This window comes from Notamacropus eugenii, chromosome 6 (assembly GCF_028372415.1).
Source record: "Notamacropus eugenii isolate mMacEug1 chromosome 6, mMacEug1.pri_v2, whole genome shotgun sequence".
NCBI lineage: Eukaryota > Metazoa > Chordata > Mammalia > Diprotodontia > Macropodidae > Notamacropus > Notamacropus eugenii.
In genome coordinates, this window is record NC_092877.1 from 32,399,529 (window position 1) to 32,422,698 (window position 23,170).

Here is a 23,170-nt window from a genome sequence, read left to right on the forward strand (position 1 = left end):
AGGAATCAATATATACCAGGCAAGTCAGATTACCACCATCATCTTGATCAATCAGTCCCCTCAGACCCTGATGGAAACAGCCCAAGAGCCTTGGGAACAGCCTCGTGCCCTCAGCCATCATCCTGGAAAGCAAACACCATGGAGATGCTGCTTGGTCACTGCATTTAGCAGTGGCTAAAGCCGTAGCTTAACACCCAGCTAAGAAAGTTCTTGCCACCGAAATTGTTGGTACCATCAAATGATTCAGCATCAGAAACTGGCATCATTTTATCAATGGAAATGACATTAAAGAAGAGGAATTAATATCTCTTTGGGGATCTCCCCAACTGACCTCCCTGTGTGCTATCTCCCCCATTAGAACGTGAGCTCCAGGGGACTGCCTCACCTTTCTAGTTTATCCCCAATGCTTAGCGCTGTTTTGCAAATAATAAGCACTTAATCAATGCTTCATTCACTTATTCATTCTTCAGCAGAGAGGGAAGTAGACTAATTATGTCTAATTAAGAGAGATGTATGAGGCTACAGGAAAGGGGACAGCTTTGTATGTCATTTGCAGAACAATGGGGCTTTACAAACTCTCCACAGTGCCTTGGGAAGGAGACTTACCTGGAATGGGGGCAGTGACCGTGGGCTGGATGGGATAGGCCTGCTGCACGAAGGGCTTGACGCTAGAAAAAAGGGACAGAGAAAGTCACATTAAGACCATATGGGCAGAAGAAAAAAAGTCTGCTTAAAGACTCTCTCTATTAATTTAATTAGAACTCCCTAGGAATAATCCCTTTCTCTGCCCCAGAGGGCATGCAAAACTCTTACTGTGTGGGCAGGTTCTGAAATAGGATGCTGAGGAACAACTTTCCTTCTTAAACTGTGTCTAGAGCAAAAAAAGGAGACCTTCAAAGAGGGAGGACAAAGCAAAGGGGAGTGGCAAGTGATAATGAAGTGAGAAGGAAGAAACATACTCTATGGATTGCGTGAAATAGTTCCTTTCATTACTGGTCCAGTGGAAAGGATGCTAAGTATGGCAGGGGACCTGAGATCTAATTGTCTCTGTTCCGCTCTACCCAGTGAAACTGGGCAAGGCACTCACCTCCCCGCACCTCAGCTTCCTCCACTGAGAGGGTAGGGTGAGGTAGCTTCAAGGGTCCTCTCCAATTCTCAATCTATTATACTAAGGTCCTCTTTAGGGGGATAGCATTTATGAGCAACTCCACCATGTTCATGGTCCATAGATTTAAACACTCAAAAGGTCTTCCTAACATCTAACACATACACATGCCCTTGTTTTTTCTCTGGAGACACAGATAGACGTTTTCCATATAACACCATGAGAGACACTAAATGACCTCCTTGATCTTCTCTTACTATAAATGCTAAAAGAAAATAATCCTGAATTTTTTCAAAGGCAACTTGGTATAAAGGAAAAAATCCTAGACTCGGCATTAGACCAAGGCTTCAGGTCGGACTACATTCTTAGGAAATGTGTAACTCTGAACAAGTCACTCAATCTCTCCAAGTTTGAGGTTCTTCATATGCAAGTGAAATGGTATCACCTGGCCTGCCTACCTTATAGGGTGGTTAGAAGAACAGATTTTTGGTTATATAAAGATTTGAAAACTTCAAAGTCTATCTCCAATGTGGGAAATGGGGTCAATCCCTTGGAACTCTTTCAGTCTCCAAGAATACAAAGATCCTCTACCCCCATAAATCAATAAGTTGTAGAAAGCCACAACTGAAGGTACCAGGGAGGCCTTCTCATCCATTCTCACTCATTCACACAAGTTAGAATCAGTGTCAAAACATCCCCAACAAATGCCTGTCCCCAGCTTTTCTTTGAAAACCTCTGGAGCAGAGATTCCCAACTTTTACTATGTACCCCTTGGCTTTCAGTGAACCATGACCCCTATTCAATATGAAAGGAAATTAATTCTGGAATTTACTACACAAACATAAGAAATAAAACTGAGAGATTAAATAAAAAGGATCCCTTTTTACTCACTTTTAGGAGCAAAACTATATAAATCAATTTAAGCAGAATTTTTAACTTCATTGATTGGAAATTAATTCACAAAATGATCAAATCAAAATTTTCCCTATATCCTCTTGACAAGCTTCTCTAGGTTGGAAACTCCTGAATTAGAGTAAAAGTGAAATCACAACTTCTAAAGGCAGTCCATTCTACTTGGAATAGCTCTAGTTCGTGACTTTTAGAGAGAAGAAATTAATCCTGCTAATAAAATTGCATTGATAAACAGCTCATTATTTAGAAACCTGATTGCTTCAGTGTGATAAAGAGATCAGGTTGCCTGAATTTACATAACTCTGAATGATAGAATATTTGGGAAGGTTATGGTTTGTTTGTGGGGTTTTTTTGGTGGAGACCAGACCTGTGATTTTTATCAATGTATAGAATTGCTAGTGAGGAAATCCCTCTAAAAATATATACCAGTATCTGTCTAGCAATTTGAAATCTTGAATTGCCTGGGGCACTGAGATAGGTTCCCATAGCCAACATATCAGACGAAGGAACTGAACATAGGTCTTCGGAGTCCAAGACCAACTCTATCTGCTGTTCCATACCGTCACTCTGAAATGCACTTTCCTAGCTCTTGAAGGCATAGTGTACTAAAAACTCCCAAGACAGTACTATGAAGTAAAAAGCACTACCCAATTATAAGATTTTTATATACTGAGCATTAGAATAATTTGTCATTGTATCAAATGAAAGTTTTTCAAAGGCATTCAAGTGTTTTTGTGATTATTCCTCCTTTAACCTTATTAAGTCACTTGCTTAGGAAACCATTTCTTCGTAGACAAAGTGAAGCCAAAGTAGACAACACCAAGAGCTGGATGTTTGGAAAGAATGTGACTTCTTCTCTAAGGGAAATACTTTCTCTAAAAGTTGAATTGAATATAGCCCCAACCTCACTGGACCTTAACTGTTTCTGTCTGGAAAATCAGGAAATCAGGCCAAATGATCTCTAAGGGTTGTTCCAACTTGAATTCCCCATTTCCCTATCTTTTGGCAGCACATTTTTCAAACATGCACACAAAAAGGGTTTTTTGTTGTTGTTTTTTTAAGTAAGATCCTACATTTTAAACTTACTCTTGTGAGGATCCCGGCTGACCTGTTTGTATCATTCCTGGCCAGAACTGTAAAAGTTAAGATATTTAATAATTAAGAATAAACATATATACACATACATTATCATGCTAAAACTTTTACATTTCAGTGATTCCTGACATTACTGTGGTAATCTCTCTCCCCCCCAATGCAGATCACAAGTTAATCACACTTTAATAGATGGTCTTCTTGGGTTGTTGTCCCCCCCACCTTCCATCTCCTGAGATGATTCTCTCTACACTTAATTAATCTAGCCTTTGAACAGCAAACACATAGGTTATCGCTGGTCCACACTTTCAGCTTGGGAATACCTAACCAAGATGGCATTCTATTACTTTAGCTTTCGAGGACCCAGGGCCACCTTTCATACCTTCTTTCATAAGGCAGGCAAGCAGGACTTCTAGAGAAGCATAAGAACCTAAGGTTAGGTGGTAAGGAAGTCCTTAGGAAACCAAAATCTAACCTTCGTATTACGATATTAGCTTTCCTCCACAGTGCTTCCAAATTGTCTGGGACTTCTACCCACTTCCACTCCCTCTACCCTGCATAAGTTCAGCCTTTTGTGTTCAACATTTGTCTCCCTCTACAAATCTGGGCTCCCATTTCCTATCCAACATCCCCTCCCACTATCCCCTTGTATGAATCATCCCTTTAAAAGGGCAAGAATCATGTATCATAAACTTTCATATGACTCACAGAACCTAGTGTAATTGTACAAACAAAGTAGGGGCTCAGTATATACTTTTGCTGACATATAGATTTCCATCTTCCCCTTCCAGATGGAGTATAAGCTTCTTGGGACAAAAGCTGTTTCATTTTGGTCTTGTCATCTCTAGTGCCTAGCACAGTGCTGACCCATAGTAAGGGCTTAATAAAAGCTTACTGAATGATTATCTACCCACCTTGATTCCCACATACTCCTCAGTCCCTTGCAGGTTGAATGAGAACTGAATTCCCCCAAAAGAATAAAGGTTCCTTGAAGACAGGGATATTGCTTTTGTCTGTATATGCACAGTGCCCAACTTGCTCCATATACAGAGTGGTCACAATAAATATTTGCTGAATTGAGTAGCTTCTATTGCTCAAGACACCAAAAGCATCCACAGAAGCAAAACTTCAGAACAGTATGAGAAGGTGAGTCTGAAGACAGAGCTTAACAAAATTTGAGGAGACATCCTGCATCCTGTCCCCTTTCTGTATTAGTATTAGGTCACAGAGGAAGACAGAGAAGGGAGGATTCAGTTTGCCTATAACCACAGGAAAAGAAGAAAGCCCTTCATTGGAAAGGGATCCTGATAAGCGATAAGTTCAAGCTTCCACCAGTGGGGAAACTCTTCTCTAAATGGATTCCAGAGTCTTACTTGGTACTATCTGACCACCCGAAGTTTTCTTTACACTACATGGGAGAGCTAGTACTACCCTATTAGATTAGTGATCTTGCCTCTTGCTTTCTGGTTGTCACTGTGTGGACAGAAACTGTTATTGAAATGAGCTAATGGCTTACCCCTGGAGCACCAGGAAACGTGGGGCGTGGGATTCCCGGCAGTCCCAGCTTGTTGTGAATGGCAGTCGCTGAGACTATCTGGGCTGATGACATGGCCGCCATGTGCTGCAATGCTTTATCCTTCGCTGTCTGATCCTTTAATGTGACAGTTACATACTGTCTTAATACAAGGCGACAATCTAACGATCAGCTTAGAACAGCTGTAGCTATTAGCACTTAAACTAAAATGTAAAAGCCACCAAAAATGCCCAAAACAAAGCAACCATGCATAGATAAATACAGCCAGAAGGCTCAACTTAACCTACCTTGATAATAAAGGTTTTTTCTAATACCCAACGTACAAATATTTTAGCATTCATATTTTTTTCCTGAAAACTCTTGTTTTTAATGTATTCAAAATGAGAATGAGCAATATGTTTTTCAACTCCCAGGGTGAAAATTCAGTTATTGATCCACTAAAGCGGGGGGCAGGGTGGGGAGGGCCAGGGCAGGGAGGCCATTTATTTCCCAGAACATTGGCCAAGGGACCTAAGGTTTACAGGTGGGTTTGGGGCTGGTGAGTCAAGCCCTGGGAAGGATAGGTTGGAATTGTAGGTATCTTCATACAAACACAAGGGCTCCTAAATCCAGGTGGAATGCTGAAACACTGGTTCAAAGAACTAGTGATGAAGGAAGGCCAGAAGCAATAATGCAAGATCACTTGTATAAGCAAACTGGCGGACATGCTCAAGGGGTTCAGGGGGGCATGCTCTCTTAGACACACAAGACGTGTTTCCTTTAAAGCTGAAAGCATGTGTAGTAATGCTAACTTTCAAATGCTTCTTTTAGAAAACAGCAAAGGCTGAAGATAGTCAAAGCTAGCCAAAAATTCTGCCAAGCACAGCTCAAGTATATAATACTTGGTTTAATGAAAATACTTACCATGCTTGTTACCTGGATACAATAACAAACAGTTTGTTAAAATGGTTGTGGTACAAGAGCAGGGTTTGTTTTTCTTTAATTAAAAAAAAAGATATGAACATCTATGTACACAGCACGTATTTGTGTACATATGTATGCAGATATACATGCATATATTAGGGTATGAAATACATATAAAAATAAGCTTCCCCATGTGTCAGAACAGACAATTTAGGTATTCACCCAGAGATTGATCAAAAAATGGTTAACCCAGCCTCCTCCCCCAAATGTAACAAAGCAAGTCTCAAGCTGATTTTGTACTTTGTTTTACCCCAAATACAGATAATAGAGTCTATTAGAAGCCTAAATGGGAAAGTGATCACAGTCTTCATGTCAGCAACTCCTGCTACCAAAAGGAAGGCAATTTATACTTGGTTGCCATAGGCAAACCCAGAAAAGATCGCTTCTTCTGGGTGAATGTGCTATTAACAGTTAACAGAATTTCTGCATGAGCACCAGGCAAGAGAAACTTGCAGGTAAAAAACACACACGTGCCCATGGCACCTGAATCTGTGTGTCATCAATCCAAGGAAACTCAGCGATAAGAGACGGATTCATTCCTTTCCACACATCAAAGTAGCCATCACACGACAACAGAGAAACAAAACCAGTTTACTGCCATGTACAAAGCTGTCGCTCCTAATTAAAGGGACTATGGTAAGCTTTGCCTTCAGGTCAAGGAAACCGGTACAAACTGAGACAGACATCACTGCAATGTTTACAGATTCAACCAAAGCTGTGGAACTGCCACAGATGAACACTTTGAGTGCTGTGGCACAACTGGCATGATCCACTGGGTAGTCTGAATGAGATGAAATAAAAGGTTACCAGACAATCATGGGGTGGTATCTGCACCACCTCACCGACTTCTTATCACAACAAGATCTGTCCCATCTAACTGGAGTTTTATTCCTGAAGCCTGTCATAGCTTTTTTAAAAACCATTTTTGAATAAAAATCTAAAACACATCCATCCCCACCTCCATAAACAAAGGATATTAAACACAATTTGCCCTTTTTTTGGTAAGTCAGAACCACCATTATGATGTAACTGTGCAGAATAAACACTATGGAGAAATGGCCTCAGGGTCTACTGTTGATTCATGGCTAAACAGGCCTAGTAATCCTTGAACTCAATGTGTCAGTGACGATGTTTGAAGATTCCTCAGACTCCTCCCTCCCCAGGAGCTGTCTTTTCTCAGTGTTTCAGCTTTTAGTAGCCTACATCACTTTGTCCTTTCTAGTCTTGTGGTTGTTAATGTATCATTTCCAACCTCTCATCTAGTAGTGTGCCTTGAACTTTTTTTTTTAATCCAGACCCATGATACACACCAACATCTCTTCAGGAGCTGAGAGTCTTAGAATTGTTTGGGGCACTGGAAAATTTAACTGACTTGCTCAAATTCAATGTGTGTCATTGGGGGTATCTGAACTGGAAATCAAGACTACCCATCTCCGATACTTACTAGCTATGTGACCTAGGGACAAGTCACTTAATCCCATCAGTCACAGCTTCCTCAGTTGTAAAATGAGAATGGTAAGAGCCTCTACCTCAAGGAATAGCTGTGAGAATCAAATGAGATTTTTTTATTTTTATATTTATATACATATATGCATATATGTGTGCATAGTTTACATATTTTGTTATGTATAATAAATATATTATATATTAATAACTAATATGTATAACATATATATTTTATATTAAAGAGCTATATAAATGATCAGTGTTAGAATAAATCTATTAGCTACTAGTAGTACACCATGTCTCTCAATTGACAAGTAGTAGAGGCTTACTAGGTTCTTCTGTGAATAGAAGACCTAGAGTCAAGAAGACTTCAGTCCAAATTCTGCCTTAGATATTTACTAGCTGTGTGACCCTGGAAAAGTCACTTCACTTCTATTTACCTTAATCTACTAGAGAAAGAAATGGTGAATCAGTATCTTTGCTAAGAAAACCCCATGGAATGTGTGCTGTGGTCCACTGGGTCACAAACAGTCAGACACAACTCAACAATGGGATTACTATTTAGTAAGTATTCACTGAGTTGTTAGCCATGCTTGTTGACTGAATGACAGATCTTTGATGCAGGAAGATTATTAAATTATAAACTTCTTGCTTTTTCCAACAGTCATACTCTTCACAATGACTAATGTAGTTACAGACCCAAACAACTGATCACTCAATGAGAGAGAACTGTTCACTGGGTTAGTTCTGCTACTCTTGCATGCTTTCAATGGATCCCTGCTCTCACTGATGGGGAAGGGAGAGAGGACAGCCTCCAGCTGTTCATTCTATACACCATCCATGCCCTCTCATCCTGTGACTACTCAATTTCCTACTATGAATCCTCTACTGAGGAATCACATCTTGCACGGATACCAGTGAAACATGTAGGCTTGAATGTGCCTGCTGCTTGACTAGCCCACCTTCTTTTTTAATCAGACATCTCTCTGATGACATATTTCCCATTGTCTCTCTGGAAAATTCTTGAATCCAGTATAAACAAAAGCACAGATTCCACAGGGCAGGGATCCACCGGTAGCTACTGCACCCCTAGAAGTTCTCAGAAGCAGTGTAGACATCTCTTTCTTGTTAAGTTGCCTCTGAGGGACACAAGAATTTGAATTCATCCTGGAGTAGTCCAGGGCATTTCACACAGGGGTTGGAATCCTGATGACTAGATGAATCCCTGGTGCGTAAGGGCTTTAGGATGTGACTCATTGCCAATGAGGGGGGAAAAAACCCAAATTAAGAGCAGTTCTCTTGTTTCCAAAACTGGTTTTATTATACAAGTGGTACATTTGTTCATTTTTTCATTCATTCATTCAACAAGTACTTAGTACACATTATATGAAAGGTATTGCATAATCATGTGAAGGGACTGTTGAATGAATTTTTAGTTTTGTATTTTGGTGAACACTCTTTTCCTTCTTCTGTACCACATCTACTTTTGCAAATATTCATAAATTATGCTTTCATAATGAAAAAAACAAGTTTCATAATCTGACACTCCCCACTCAAACCTACTTCAATCTTACATACCATGAACCTAACAAAAATATTCCAAGTCAGTATATGAAAGCAAGTTTGAGGTGATCAAAGGGATCTTGACACCCAAGGCAGGAGGCTTTCAGTTCTAGTTCAGCTTCTCACTAGTTATGCCCCTTTAGGCAAAACAACCTCTTTCTCTGAGCCTCAGTATTTTCAGCTGGATAAAGAGCAAGTTGGACTAGATGATGCCTTACATCCTTCCAGGTTCAGAATTCATGGTCCCATAAATATTGCCCCCTTCTTTTAAGCAAATCTATGTTTGCTAAGTTAACACTGTTATTATATATGTCTGCATAGACTTTGTATATACATATTTGTACATGTTATCTGCCTTAGTAAATTACTTGAGGATAGGGATCCTTCCAGTTTTGTCTTTGTATTCTCAGTACCTGGAACACAGTAGGCACTTAATAGATATTTAATGATGGATCATTTGCTATTGGGAAAGTATCAGGAATTCTTTCCATTTTGATGTCTCTCAAGTCAATCTCCTGGGAAGAGATTCTCTCTGGACTATGTTGGAGCTGACCTTAAAAGGCCAGATGAATTATACAAGTTATTTCCAACCTTTTGCAAAGTGAGATGTATTTTATTACTGCTTATTTAATTTTGTAAAACTCTCCTTGCTCCTCTAGAGTAGAGATTTATTTTGAAAATTAGAATAAACGTGTCTAATGTGGAAATATGCTTTGCATGACTTTAAATGCATAATGGGTATCATATTTCTTGCCTACTCAATGGGAAGGGAAGGGGTTGGAGAGAGAATTTCAAGCTCAAAATAAAAATGAATTTTTAAAAATTAGAGTAAATTTAATATTGCTTTGAGAAATTCACAGAACCTCATGAAAAAAACCAAGCATCACCTAGGGATACTGGAGGAACAGGACTGGGGTAGGGGAAGAGAAGAGGAATGGTGGCTTATACATCTGTTATGGATGTAGAGCCTACCTCCCACAAAGACTGGGACAATAACAGAGTACCTGACATTTTAACTGCTTTCACGCTCACAAAGTGCTTTCTTCCCAGTAGCCTTGGAAGGTTACTTTAGTAATTCAGCAACTGGGTTTTAGGGTTAATAATGTTGAACTGCAAGTGGGGAAAGGAAGGTGATTTTGATAACATATGAAGTACCTAATGCACTTTGCAAAGTCCAGAGATTGATGCACAGATTTGAGAGGCAGAAGTCTAGCATGGAATCCGAGAGTGAGAGCATTTGCATGGAACTCAGGAGACTGAAGGCACTGCTTCCTCTATAAAGGATGGGGATTGACCCAGGTGACCTGGCAGATCCTGTCCAGTTCTAAAATTGTCCGAATCAACAAGCAATGGCAAAAACGTCTATTTCAGATCTGGGAGTAAATGGCATGTTTTGGAGCTCTGAGAGAATATCGTTAACCTGTGTTCTCCAGCTCTAGAGCATTTGATCATTTGAGAAAACAGAATAAATTTAGGTAAATCATTTTATTTTTTTTCAAAGGAGGGGGAAACTTTTCACAGTTAGGGTCTGGATAAGCCCATTCTGAATGGCTGGCTGAAAGTTCCTCTGTCCACACAGCTGCAGAGGTTAGAGCCAAGGAAGAGCCCTAAGTTTTCTGTGGAAGACTGACCAAATGCCAGTCTGAGGTGATGGCCTGGAAATCCTGCACTAATTACTGTGTGTAACTGTTGGACACACTGGGCAGGCGGATAGAGGAGGAGCACCTGGCTCCTGCCTAACCTAGGGGCTGGAAGATTCTGAGAGAACACTGTGAGGTTCAGGAAACCCACCAATATGATAGCCCCAAGATGCTGAATTTTAAGAAGAGGCAGGGACCATGAATTGTTCGATCAGCTTACTTGGTCTTCTATACAATCTTGGAAACACAGTTACTCCTAGTGATCTAATCACAGGCAGTCAAGTCCAGCTGCAGTCATCCACAAACTCCTCAGATGGATCTTTTCAGAATGTATTTGTTACAAAATAAACTTGACATTCATATTTTATAAAGCAGAGTTCAGCTGTGGCTATAATGTGGTGTTCCACTGGCTGCACTCATTTTGTATTTCAAAGTTCTGGAGAATTTATTTGCACGATTTCTTCACGTAATAGAAATGTTGGGAAGGAGGTCTGAATGCATTACTTCCTAACATTTCAAGAACACATGGCAAGTACAAAGTGTTTTTAAACAATGGATTTTTAATAAACCATAGACTGGATATTACAAAATTTTCTCCTTTCTCCAGATTTCAAATTTTTTTTGAGGGGGAGGGGAGGGATGGCAGAGGACAATTCAAGGAGAATTTACCAAAAAGGGAAGTTAATGATTGCTTGCACGTGGATGTGCAAAATAAAATTAAACCAAAAGCAGAAGTCAAGTGACTCCAAATACCATTCAAAACTGGGCTAGTACTATAAAATAATTTTAAAAATTTCTTTTCATAAAGATCTTCACTAAATCATCATAGATAAATTCAGGATAGCAGGAGTCCACAAATCCAACAGCTGTCAGTACTAGAGAATTGCTTTCTCAACATAAGAGACTCTCCCTAGCAATGGAAACATCTGATGTGGAACTAGGAAGACAAGAATTGGCTTGCAAAAAAGCCTTAAATAAAAAGGAAAAAATGAGCACAAAATGCTTCCTTAATAAATAATTTTGCAGACACAGTTTCTAGTTATACGTTACCTATTATTCATATAAACTTGGTAATTATTAACAGTAGCCCCAAAATGGATAAAGAGACCACAAAAATATATCATTGTTCTCAACAAAGGACAGAGAGAACCTGAACGTTTTTCCCTTAGCCATGATCTCTAATTTGCTTATTATTAGTGAAGAGAGGGGTATATACAAAAGCTGGCTATTTCAGTCTAGCAGGACTGGCCAAGGAAAGAATGCCCATTCAGGACTCTCCTGACTGGGTGTCTAATGAGCAGCATTAATTCATCTGATTGTATTTCAAAATGCCCAAAGATTCCATTCACATCAAAGAAAAATGCTCAAGGCTTTTTATCATTGTTCATTGTAAAAGGTACAGAACTATATTTAGCTTTCTGTAATTGTCAACAATGTTTTTTAAAATATCATTGTGGGGCACATTATAAAGAATTGTCAGAGCAGGACATGAGAGACGTAGGCATGCTTTTCTGTAATGAGCCTGGGACCTCGGATTCAAATTAACAATGGATGCTGAAGGAAAGCTTCCATGTACCCACTCTCTGGGGAATATCCTCCTGGAGGTGGATTTTTTTACCTGATTGCTAAAATTTAGCATTTCAGACACCCCTGCAGCCAGTGGCTTGAGCTTGGCTCTCAAAACATCTTGCCTTCACCCTCTGGATCTCTTCACAAAATCTGAGAGCTGGAAGGGGTTCTGGATTACATATAGCTTTGGCAGCTGTTTGGAGAGCCCCTTCTGGACTTCACTTGAATACTTCTAGGGAAGTGTTCATTGACTAAGGAGGTTTCCTGGTCTCCTTTAGGCAAGGGCTAATTGCTAAAATATTGTTCCTCACACAGTAACATCCTGCCCCCTACAATTTCTCCCCACTGGTCTTAAGTTCTCACTTCTTGAGTGCCAAAGAGGATTGATCCTTATTTGCCTCCTTCCTACTTTTCCCAATTTCTTATACCTTACTCTCCTCCACAGACTCAACCTTCTAGCAACACTGGCCAACTTCCCCCCACCACAGAATGCTCTTCAGAATCACCTCTACCTCTTAATGATATTAAATTCATTAGTTATCATGGATATAGCCCTGCAAAGTTTGCCAAGCCCTTTACATCACATAATGCATTTGATCATTGTAACAACCTTATGAGGAAAGCGCTATTATTATTCTCATTTCACAGAAAAGAAGACTGAGCCAGAGAGAGTTTAAAACTTGCCCCAAGCCAAACAGACATAAAGTATCAGAGGTAGGATTTGAACTCAGATCTTCCTGAACCCAAGTTCCACCACTATTCTCTGAAAAACCCAGCTGCCTCTTTGTTCTCTTGATGTGTTTTAAGACTTAGCTCAAATCTCACCTACGGGAGGGGGATCTTTCCCAATTGCCCAGACTGTTAATTGTTAACACCTCCTCTCTCTGTCCCCCTCCACGTATACATATATAGTGTGTGTGTGAAGAAAAAAAGGAATTTATTGGCACCGCACAGCATCAAGCAGTGGGAGTGGGGCATGTGCTCTCTCTTTCCCCAAACATACACATATACATATGGAGTAATATACATATTTGTGTATATGTATACATATGTGTGTGTACCCACATACATACACACGAGTTTACTGGCAGCTGAACAATTTACATATAAGGGTAAACCAATCTGGATTGGGAGACATTTTAATGAGGAGGCAGGATAAGTATCATCACTGTGAGATGAGATTACTTCTACGGTAACTGGAATGGTCTAAAGAACCTCTCCTCCTACAGAATGGCTGAGTTTAGTACCCAAAGGGTGAGCAAGGTTCTAATATGGGGATCACTCAGTCTATGTTTTGTTCCATGGCTAACTTCGATGCCAACCATACCCATGGTACAACACCACTGCCAGACCTAGATCGCTCCTCTATCCCTAATAGCATCATTCTAATCTCTGCTGCTCATGCCAAAGCAGTTTGAGTAACATCAATGGCTATAAGCTAGGAAACTTAAATTTACAACAGAAAACAAGTGCATTGTGGCCACAAGGGCTATGAAATCATAAATCCATGTTTCATTCAATATAAAAGTGAAACAAACTTAGTCCAGCAAAGTCATAATCTCATATATCCCTTAAGAAGAAAAACCTCTATATATAAACTGGGCAGTTAGGTGGCACAGTGGATAGAGTGCTAAGACTGGAGTCAGGAAGATTCATCTTCCTGAGTTCACATCTGGCATCAGACACCTATCAGTCAGCTGGGTGACCCTGGGCAAGTCACTTAACCCTGTTTGCCTCAGTTTCTTCATCTGCATAATGGGCTGAAGAAGAAAATGGCAAACCACTATAGTATCTTTACCAAGAAAACTCCAAATGGGTTCACAAAGAATCAGACATCACTGAAACAAACACACAAACAGGTAAACTAAGTCAGGATACAGATTAAGCTATGTAGAGGGCTCCCCTATCTTCACAGTCACCAAGAAAACTCATGATGGAGCCTTGTACATAGTAGGTGCCTAACAAATGCTTGTTGAACTGAATTAACAGTACTGGACTTGGCAAGTGACATGTCAGTGTGAAATGCACAATTCAGGTCCCCAAATACTTGGAATGCATCCATACTATACAAACATCTGAACTGAGCGGACTGCCTACACCACCAATAAAAATAAATAAATAAGAAATGCCTACACCACTAATAAAGAAGCATCACCAGCAACTCAGTTTTCTTCTTGGGAATGAGAAAAGTAGAATTTAATTAATTTTTTCAAAATTAGATCTACTCAGACATGCAGAGGAAAATCTTTGGATTGCAATGCTGATTCCACTACTGTGTTGATCCACTGATGTACTGCCTTCATCCCAAAGGAGAATGCTGACATTTTTTAAATTCAATTATAGTGCTGTCACATTTTAGAAAAATCCTAGGCCACAGCAGCAACAAGGAGCTAAGTGTGACATAAAAATCATCCTTGGATGTCATAGTACTCCAGTGACTACTAATGTCTTTCTGATTCCTGAAAACCATTGACCTATTGGACATCTTTTTTACCAAGTTGAAAGCAAAGGAGCGAACAACCATGAATATTGTTTTGAGTTTCTTCTGCCTTGCCTTTTAGCTTCTTTTTTGTATGTTGTCTTCCTCTGCTAGATTCTAAGCTCTTTGAGGACAGAGCTCTTCTTTGTTCTTATTTGTATGTACATCCTCAGTTTTTATAGAGTGCCAAGCACACAGTAGGTGCATAATAAATAGCTATTGACTATTGCATGTCACAATACTCTAGAGCTTCTGAGAAAGACTCACATATTGAAAGGATGTAGCTAGATCAGCTCTGTGGAAGGACCCACTTATCCACTGATGGGCTTAAGTGGCCTGGATTTCAGCAGTGCTCAAGTTGAAACTCGCAAGACTGACTCCCAAAGAGAATGAAATAAATAATCCAAACCGTAAGCTATTTGCCAGGCAGAAATGCAATGAAAGGTCTGTTCAGAAATCAATTCACAAAGGCCAGCGTGTGAGACTAACTGAAGAAGCTGGCCTGGGGGAAGAACGAGAACATCCAGCTCATAAATTAGTCACCGCCAAGTGGACATGGTCAGTGGGGCCCAGGCCTGAAGCCAGGCATTCTCTTGTCTAGATGACGTAATGCCAACAAGTCCAGTCTTTTCTTCAAGGCTGGACTCTGTCCAAGCCCAGACATATATACTTCTGTTTTCTAAGATGAACCAAGGCTGTGGTTAGTACTGGAAAAAAGCCTTCCCTACCTGTAATTTTATGCAGGCATCGGGTTTACTTTCTAAAGGACAGTAATGACATTATCAAAGAATAAGCAGGGAGCAGCTTCACGAACAAAAAGTCTGTCTGAAGTTGGTGGTCCTCAACTGGTGTTGAGAGAAAACAAGGGAAAATTTCCTGAAGGAGCCAGGCTCTTAAAATAATCCAGCACAGTTTACCTTCAAACCCACTCTTTTCCCTAGTACTAGAAACACTGGTTATTCTTAATGATGATTAGTCTAACAAAGAACCTAAAGGGGGAAAACCTCTTTAAAAAAAAAACCTGAAAATTTATGAACAGAGTAAGAAAGGAAGGAAAGAACATTTATTAAGTGCCTACTATGTGTCAGGAATAACTGAGTTCAAATCCCTCAGAAACTTACTAGTTGTGTGATCCTGGGAAAGTCATTTCACCCTTTCTGCCTCAGTTACCTCATCTGTAAAATGAGCTGGAGAAGGAAATGGCAAAACATTCCAGTGTCTTTGCCAAGAAAACCCCAAATGGGGTAAAAAGGAATCAGGCACGAATGAAACGACCAAATTATAACAAAATGTTCCAGGCACTGTCCTAAATGCTTTGCAAGCATTATTTCATTTAATACATACAATGATGCTGGGAGGTAAAGGCCAAATTTGAACTTATGTCTTCCTGATTCTAGATCCTATGTTCTACCCACTGCACCACCTAAAAGGGAGTCAGAAAATATAAGGCCTTTCCTGTTTCATCCCAGTTATTAAGCCTCTCCCCCACCAGCTTTAAGCCTCCCTTAATATTTACTCTGTACATACTGTGTATTGACTGATTTGTGTACATATTATTATGTACTATTATCTTTATTATTTGTTATTATCATTACTATTTCGTTGTTGTTTTGTCTGAGAGAATGTAGAGCTCGCTGAGGGCAAGGGGTATCTCCAGAGCCTAAGAACAGTGCCTGGCACCCAACAGGTACCTGTCCAACTGGAATTGAATTGCCTTATCAGCATAAAGCAGATGGAGATTAGTTAGCCCCTGGAAGTTATTTTTTGAATTTTCTACATAAGAATTTTCTTAAATCTGTCAAGAGGACATTGACCTAACAAGCTGAGAATAAAGAGACAAGGAAGGTGGGAATAACTGTCAAAATTAAAAGCAGTTGGTGATTTCTCAGGCAGCAGACTGGCTGCTCTTCACTCAGGCTATCCTTCTGTCAGCAATGTTAGGTTTTGGCACATGGGACTTTCTTTATCTGAAAGACACCCCTTTCCCTGGGGTCTTTGAAGCATCACTTAGAATAGTAAGGCAAAGAAGTGAACATTAATTTAAAATGAGTAGTTCATGCATGGGCACATACTATGAGGCAGGGACCCTGCTCTAAATTGTCTCTACATCTTGCTGTTGCCCAATGACCTTTTATGTTTTTTAACGTACATGTGTGTAACATACCCAAATGAGATAATATTTGTAAAACCCCTGGCACAGTATCTGGAACATAGAAGGCACTTAATAAATGCTCATTTCCTTTGCTTCCCATCCTACTCATCAGCACTACCCCCCTTCTCATACCCACTCCCACCAAAAACAACCCTATAATCTCATACAATTGTTTTTGGGACTTTGCTGTTTGGGAGTAGGGTAGAAAATGGGAAATATCCTTAGAATTTGTACCATCTGGCCCCATTTCAGAATCCTAAGGATTTTAATGCATGTTGGAGAGGCAATGGGGGAAGGAGGAGAGGAGAGAAGACCACAACTTCAAGGGACAAAGGACCTGGTTATATTGTGACCCTGAGGTCATAATCATAGGGTTATATGTAGGTCATAGATTTAAAGCTGGGAGGGCCCTTAAACATCTCTTTGTATTAGCTCCTCATTTTACAGAGTGACTCGAGGCCCAGAGATGTTAATAAACTTGCCCAGTGTCACACAGGGAGCAAGTGGCAGACCCAAGGAACAGAACCCAGAACTGAGACCAGACTTGATGTGCTTTTCCATTGTGAAATTCTACTACATCCCCTGGGTTTGAATCCAGCCTCTGGCATTTACTAGCTGTGTCTTTGGAGATATTTAACCTGTAAACCTCTTTCCTCATCAGTAAAACAGGGGATGAGAATGTCTGTAGTATCTACCTCATTGGGTTGTTACAAAGGGCAAATGAGATAATGTGCTTCAAGTGTTCTGTAAACCTTATATTTAAACAGCAGCTGGATAGCTAAAATACATTCATAATAATAAAGTAGTTCCACTAATAGTCCTTTAAGGTTTATTAGTGAACATTCAGAATGACTGTGATTTGATCCCGTGACTGAACATTCCTCTTGAGCATGAGATGGATGATGACTTAGGTCCCTTTGATCTCTGAAATTCTGTGATTCTGTGACAGATCTCCCATATTCTCCCCTTTAACTTTTTCAATGCGGTTCTTCACAAAATCTTAGATTTGCAAGAGAATTTATAGGTACAGTCCAAACTATGTCTGAAGCAGGAATTCTCTTTTCCCACAAGTAATCATGCAGTCTCTCCTTGAACACCTCCAAAGACAGGGAACTCACTATCACTCTAAGGCAGTTCACTTGGCTTTTTTCCCCCTAAATTGTTAGGAAGTTTTTCCTAATACTGGGTTGCAATTAGTTTCTCTCTAATTTCTATCCATCGGGACCATCTCTACCCTCTGGAGCAAGGGAAAACAAACCTAATCCCTTTTCCATATGACAACCCTTCAAATATTTGAAGACCTAGATCACATCCCTGCTAAATCTTCTCTCCCCGATGTAAACATCCCCAGATTCTGGAAATAATCCTTGCATGGCTTTACTTCAAGTCCTTTTATCATCCTGGTCATCCTTTTCTGGGCCTACTTCAAACTGTCAATTATCTTCCTAAAACATGGAGCACAAAATGAATGCTATACAGCTCCAGATGTAGTCTGACCGAGGCAGAGCCGAGTGGGACTATCCTTTCCCCCACTCAGCGCATGTTAAAATTCTATTAATGCAGTTGAAAACGATTAACTCTTTTGGCTGACACATCAATCACTTTTGACTCATACTGAGCTTGCAGGCCACCAAAAACCCCTGGGCAGTCACCACATGAATCACACCTCCCCAATTCTGTACTTGTGAATTTGATTTTTTTTTATCTCAAGTTTAAGACTTTATATATCTATCCCTATTAAATTTCATCTCATTAGATTCACTCATTGTTCCAGTCAGCCTATTATAGGGATCTTTGAAGATCTCTATTTTTTCATTCATTAGAGAGCACTCTCTCTTTCTCTCTCTGTCTCTCTCTCTCTTTCTGTCTCTCTGTAGGTCATACCCAAATGTGAGAAATGTTAAGCCGATGAGAGCTTAGGATAGTACCCCACAGAATCTCCACTGAAGACCTGGTACAGGAGAAAGAGCACACTGCTCTACAGTAATCAAAGGACCTGCATTCAAAAAAAATCACACTTTCTGATACTACTTGCGTCCCGTGTAGGCTTCCTCCTCCATAACAGGGAGCTGGAGTAAATGTTATCTGATTTCTCTTTTAGCTCTTAATCTGCAATCTTGTGACTTCTCCAAGTGAACCTTTTCCTGCTAATCACTATTTTCTGGTTTTAAAACAGTTGCTTTCTAAATCACACAAATGACTTCTCTATTCTAGAGGCTGTGGAAAGTCCAGTTAATTGTTTGGTTCAATTGGCAGACCACAAGTTAACTTTCTCCTTTTTTTTTTTTGCATAGAGATTTTCACCACACCCTTCTGACTCTTTGGAGAACAGAAGGCATGTCCGTGCAGAACAAAGCACAGTGGTACGGACTCCCAGGTATGGACAAACCACTCCTTCAAAACAGTAGAAAGAAAGGGAAATGAAAGGAAATGAGTGGATACTGGAGAACTATGGCCCTTTCAGGTGTTCATAAAGAATCTCTAGGACCTCTAAATGTGTTGAAGAGCAAAGAACTTTCATAAGAAACTTCAAGGTCTTGTGAACTGGACATGGCTTTGTTAATTCCTGACAATACAGCTATGATACCCTCTCTTATCACTCAACTCCTCTGATAAGCAGCAGCCCCTATTCTACTGAGGAGTCTGAATTCCTTTGTCTCCACAATTCTTCCTGAGCTTCCCTTTTAAATTCATTTCTTTATTACTTGGAAATTACTTCCATTTGGGGGCTCTGTTTGTGGAGCTGTGTATTGATTTAGCTAGGTGGAGTTCAGGATGGAGGGGATCAAAGTCACAGGTTTATCCTATGACCTGGATTATTCAGGCAGGCCCAATTCCCAGGGAGAAAGGGAGAGTGTGGTAACCAACTACAAATTCTTGACATTAGATACTAAAGAAACTAAGTGAGAAAATGTGACTAGGTCAGGGGTGGGGAACCTTCGGCTTCAAGGCCATCAGTCAAAGGGATGCACTTGAGGCCAGAGAGTTCCACATGTGGCCTTGAGGCTGCAGGTTCCCCCACCCCTGGACTAGATCATTAAGCTCATTTCTACCACTGGAAGAACCAATCTGAGGATAACTCTAATGACAATGGGTTAGGGAATATCAAAGGCAACACATCCAAACCTATTTGAAATGATGGAATTATGGCAGCCATGTTTTGATCCTGTGGGGTTTATAACAAATTTATATTGAATATTATCACTGCCACCACTGGGTGCGCCTTTAGCAATATCCAAAAGGAAGTCAGCTGCTCTAACTTCTCTGCTTCTAAAACCAGAGAGCTGTGAAACACAGCTGGATAAGCTATTTATATTTATGCCTGCCTTCACTTTATCCATTTCCCAAATACTAGCTCACTCTGATGTAAAATGAAGGTAACTCTAGTTGTACCACTCATTGATCTCATACAATTACTATTTTAGTAATTACTAAATAGTAACTATTTCTCTTTCACCCAGGAACCCTGAGGGTCTTCCCCTCTCAGTTTGATTTTTTGGGGGGTTATTTTTTCTTTTCTTAAAAGGGGGCATCCTTTGAGTAACTACTTAAAGAGTAGTTCATGGGGTATCTCACTCAAAGTGAGAATCTGACAAGACCTTAGCCTACAGCCCTCCCTCTCTCAAATCAAAGTCAAGTGCAAGTCATGTCATTATCTTGATGTCATGGCCCTCTTTGAGAAGGAAGGACAAACAGAACAACAGTTGTATAACCATTAAGAAGCATTTCTCAAAATCTAGAGACTCCTGGGAATCTCAAGACTTTTTCAAGGGGTCTTGTAAATTTAAAATGATTTTCATAATAATAGTATAATGATAACTGACTATTAAAATACTCCTCCCTTTTTCCAAATACTTATCTGTGTAAAGCCAGATTGTCTTTATATACTTCAACCAGAAAAAAAAAAAACCTACAACAGATTGAATGCAGAAGCAAGCATGAGAATGCAGCTGTCTTCTATCAAGATATACATTAAAGAAACTTGCAAAAATATATAAAATAATGCCACTCTTCTCAACGAATTTTTAGAAAATAGTTATTTTTAATAATATATATTATTTATCATAACATAATGGGCTTACTTTAGTTATTTTAAATGAATTATAAACAACTATTTTAAGATTTTATCCATTTTAATTTCTCATACCATAAATACCAATAGATATAACCTACATAAGCAAAAACTCTTGGGAGTCCTCAATAATTTTAGAAGTATAAACGGGTCCAGAGACCAAAAAGCTAAGAATCACTTCCTTATAAGTGCTATATATAGATGTGTTATTGTTATTGTTGGTGGTAGAAGTAGTAGTAGTAGTAGTAGTAGTAGTAGTAGTAATCAACACAGTACTAGTTTCATTTACTGGATGAATTGCATTGGTTTAGATTTAAATGCATTTTTACTCATAAAATTAGACCCTAAAGTCTACACCCTACCACAGTGAGGCAGTGGGCACTACCCACTTAGGTTATTCCACAGATAACTAGAGTTTTCAGCTTGCACCACACCTCTCCCTAAAAAGTCCTCTCCTCACTGGTCAAAGTCCTAACCACCTCTCCAGGCCCACCTGAAACAGGCCCTCTCTCCTCTCTGAAGCCCACTTATCAACACCCTGACCAAAACGACCTTAAGCTTTCTCTGATACCACTTTCTACAGCTCATAAGTATCTTAAAAGCCCTCTTAGACTGTAAGAACTTTGAAAGCAAGTTCACCACTTAGCAGGGTCTAAGTTGTATTGAGTCTCTGAACACCAAATACAAAAGCTCAGTTAACATCGGCTGATTAAAAACAAATCTATCTGATATCCAACATTAGCTAAACTCTGCTCCTCTTCCCAAAGCAAGTGCCAGTCCTCCCCATCTCATTCCTCCTCCCCCCTCAAACCAAAGTTTTAGACACCTGTACATTTGCTACCTGGAGAGAAGCAAGAAGGATGGGGCAGTGCTAGAGAAGGTGAATGGGATGGTTGTACTGACATTATTTTTGAAAGAATTCACAAAGGACATCTATCAAACAAAATCCCAATGGCAACGCACTCTTACCCCGTGCTCCCCACCTCCCCTTCCCCTTCCCCTTCCCTATCTAGAAAGGTTGCTTAAAAAGAAGAATAAGGCAGAAATATAGCTCCCGAACAGGAGAGGTCTGCTTAAGACTTTAGCTTTGCTCTACAGAGAGTGAGCCTCAAATAGGAAGAAAGTGCAGGCAACGTGGGGAACAGGAATGAAGCATCTCTGAACTATGTGAACATCTTTAATTGGGTGGCTCAGGGACTGGGAGGGCCAGTCGCCACTCAGGATGGCCACATCTGTGTGGAGGAGAGCACCCCCTTGTTAAAAAGCAGGACCTATGAAGTTGTCTTAGTTCTTCAACAACACAACTGTTCAGCCAGCGCAGCTAAAAAGCCAGCCACCATCAGCCATACATGCCTGCCAGCATGCTGCCCACTGCATATGGAAAACCAAATGCTCAGAACAAGTAGGCCTATGACAAAGCCAGCCTGTTATTTACATAATGAAGTTCCAGGATTCTGGTAAGCACTGACAGGGTTTCACCACTTAGTACTGTGAATTTTTTTTTTTTTTTGCTTTTTAGCTAGAACAAAAACATGATTTATTTAGTTTCTGGGAAAGTCAAAAACTCTACAAAGAGTCTCAGGCAAATAGGTGAAATATTGGCCAACTGAGATATTTGGATTTGGAAGTTAACTTCTCCACATATACTAAAACAAAATCTCTTTGAATTTCCAAAACAAAACAGCAGGTGGGTGATCTGGGGGGGTGGGGGCAGGGGGGTAGGAAGGCTGCATTCCCCAATGCACCTTTTTGAAGGTCTTATTTTTTTTAAATTTCCAAAAGCTCAATTTTGAGAAGTGTCTTTTAACAGAACTTTGAAAATGGGGTACTATATATTTTGATGATAGACTTATAAGTACACATAATTCAAGTGTCAGTCTCAGGGTGCAGAATGAGATATATTTTTGGACATGGCCACTGTTACAAGAGTTTTGTTTTCAGTTTATATTTTTGGGGGGAGGGAAACTGGATGAAAGGGAGAGAAAACAGATTTTTGGTAACTGAAAAAAAATTTAGTTTAAAAAAGGAAGCAAATTAAAATTCTGGGTCATCTTGCCATTTCAGTAATGAGTCTTCTCAAAACAAAAAAACAAATATAATATTAAAAAATCTCTGACATTTTAATTTGGAGGAGGGGGATAGGAAAACACTTGCTTTAAGAGCTATGCATTCCACTTACAATAGGATTAAGGGGAGGTGAGGAAAATTCAACCTAAGAAATTTAGCCTTGTCCAGTTGGGCTCACAGCAGCTCGTTAACAGCCTTTTCCCCAAGTACTCTAGGAAAGCACTTTCCAAAGCACCAATGAAACTCGAGGAGGAACATCGAAAAGAGTAAAATTTGAAATGCCCCTTCCCACCTCCTCCCTACCACCCCATCCCCCCCCCCAAACTGAAAGCATCTCTGTGTGCCCAATGTCTTTGTCTGTTTGGGGTACTTAAGGACCCTGGCCAGGCCTGAATGGGCTGGCGAACAGGAAAGGGTTAAAAAAAATCATGTTTGTGTGCTGAGGAGTTATCAAGACTGAGCTTTACTGTTGCATGTGCCAATGGTTAGAAAAGAAAAAAACCCCACCACCCCAACCGCCCAAGGAGGAGGAGAGGCCCAGAGAGCCTAGTGGAGTGTGGAGGCTAGTAGTAGGGA

General features: G+C 40.0%; 1 protein-coding gene across 9 annotated transcripts in view; it reads right to left on the minus strand.

The window, feature by feature from the left end:
- The window catches only part of TEAD1 (TEA domain transcription factor 1), a 315,884-nt gene that overhangs the window by 68,024 nt on the left and 224,690 nt on the right, over positions 1 to 23,170 (minus strand). For 8 of the 9 annotated variants that reach the window (XM_072619404.1, XM_072619402.1, XM_072619403.1 and 5 more), the window contains 3 exons: positions 4,626 to 4,760; positions 3,104 to 3,150; positions 607 to 668 (listed from right to left, as the gene is read on the minus strand). In XM_072619404.1, coding sequence (XP_072475505.1) covers positions 607 to 668; positions 3,104 to 3,150; positions 4,626 to 4,760 — 244 coding nt within the window. Of the gene's footprint in view, positions 1 to 606; positions 669 to 3,103; positions 3,151 to 4,625; positions 4,761 to 5,546; positions 21,507 to 23,170 lie in introns of those variants that run through there. The other variant, XM_072619406.1, reaches the window with a different exon arrangement.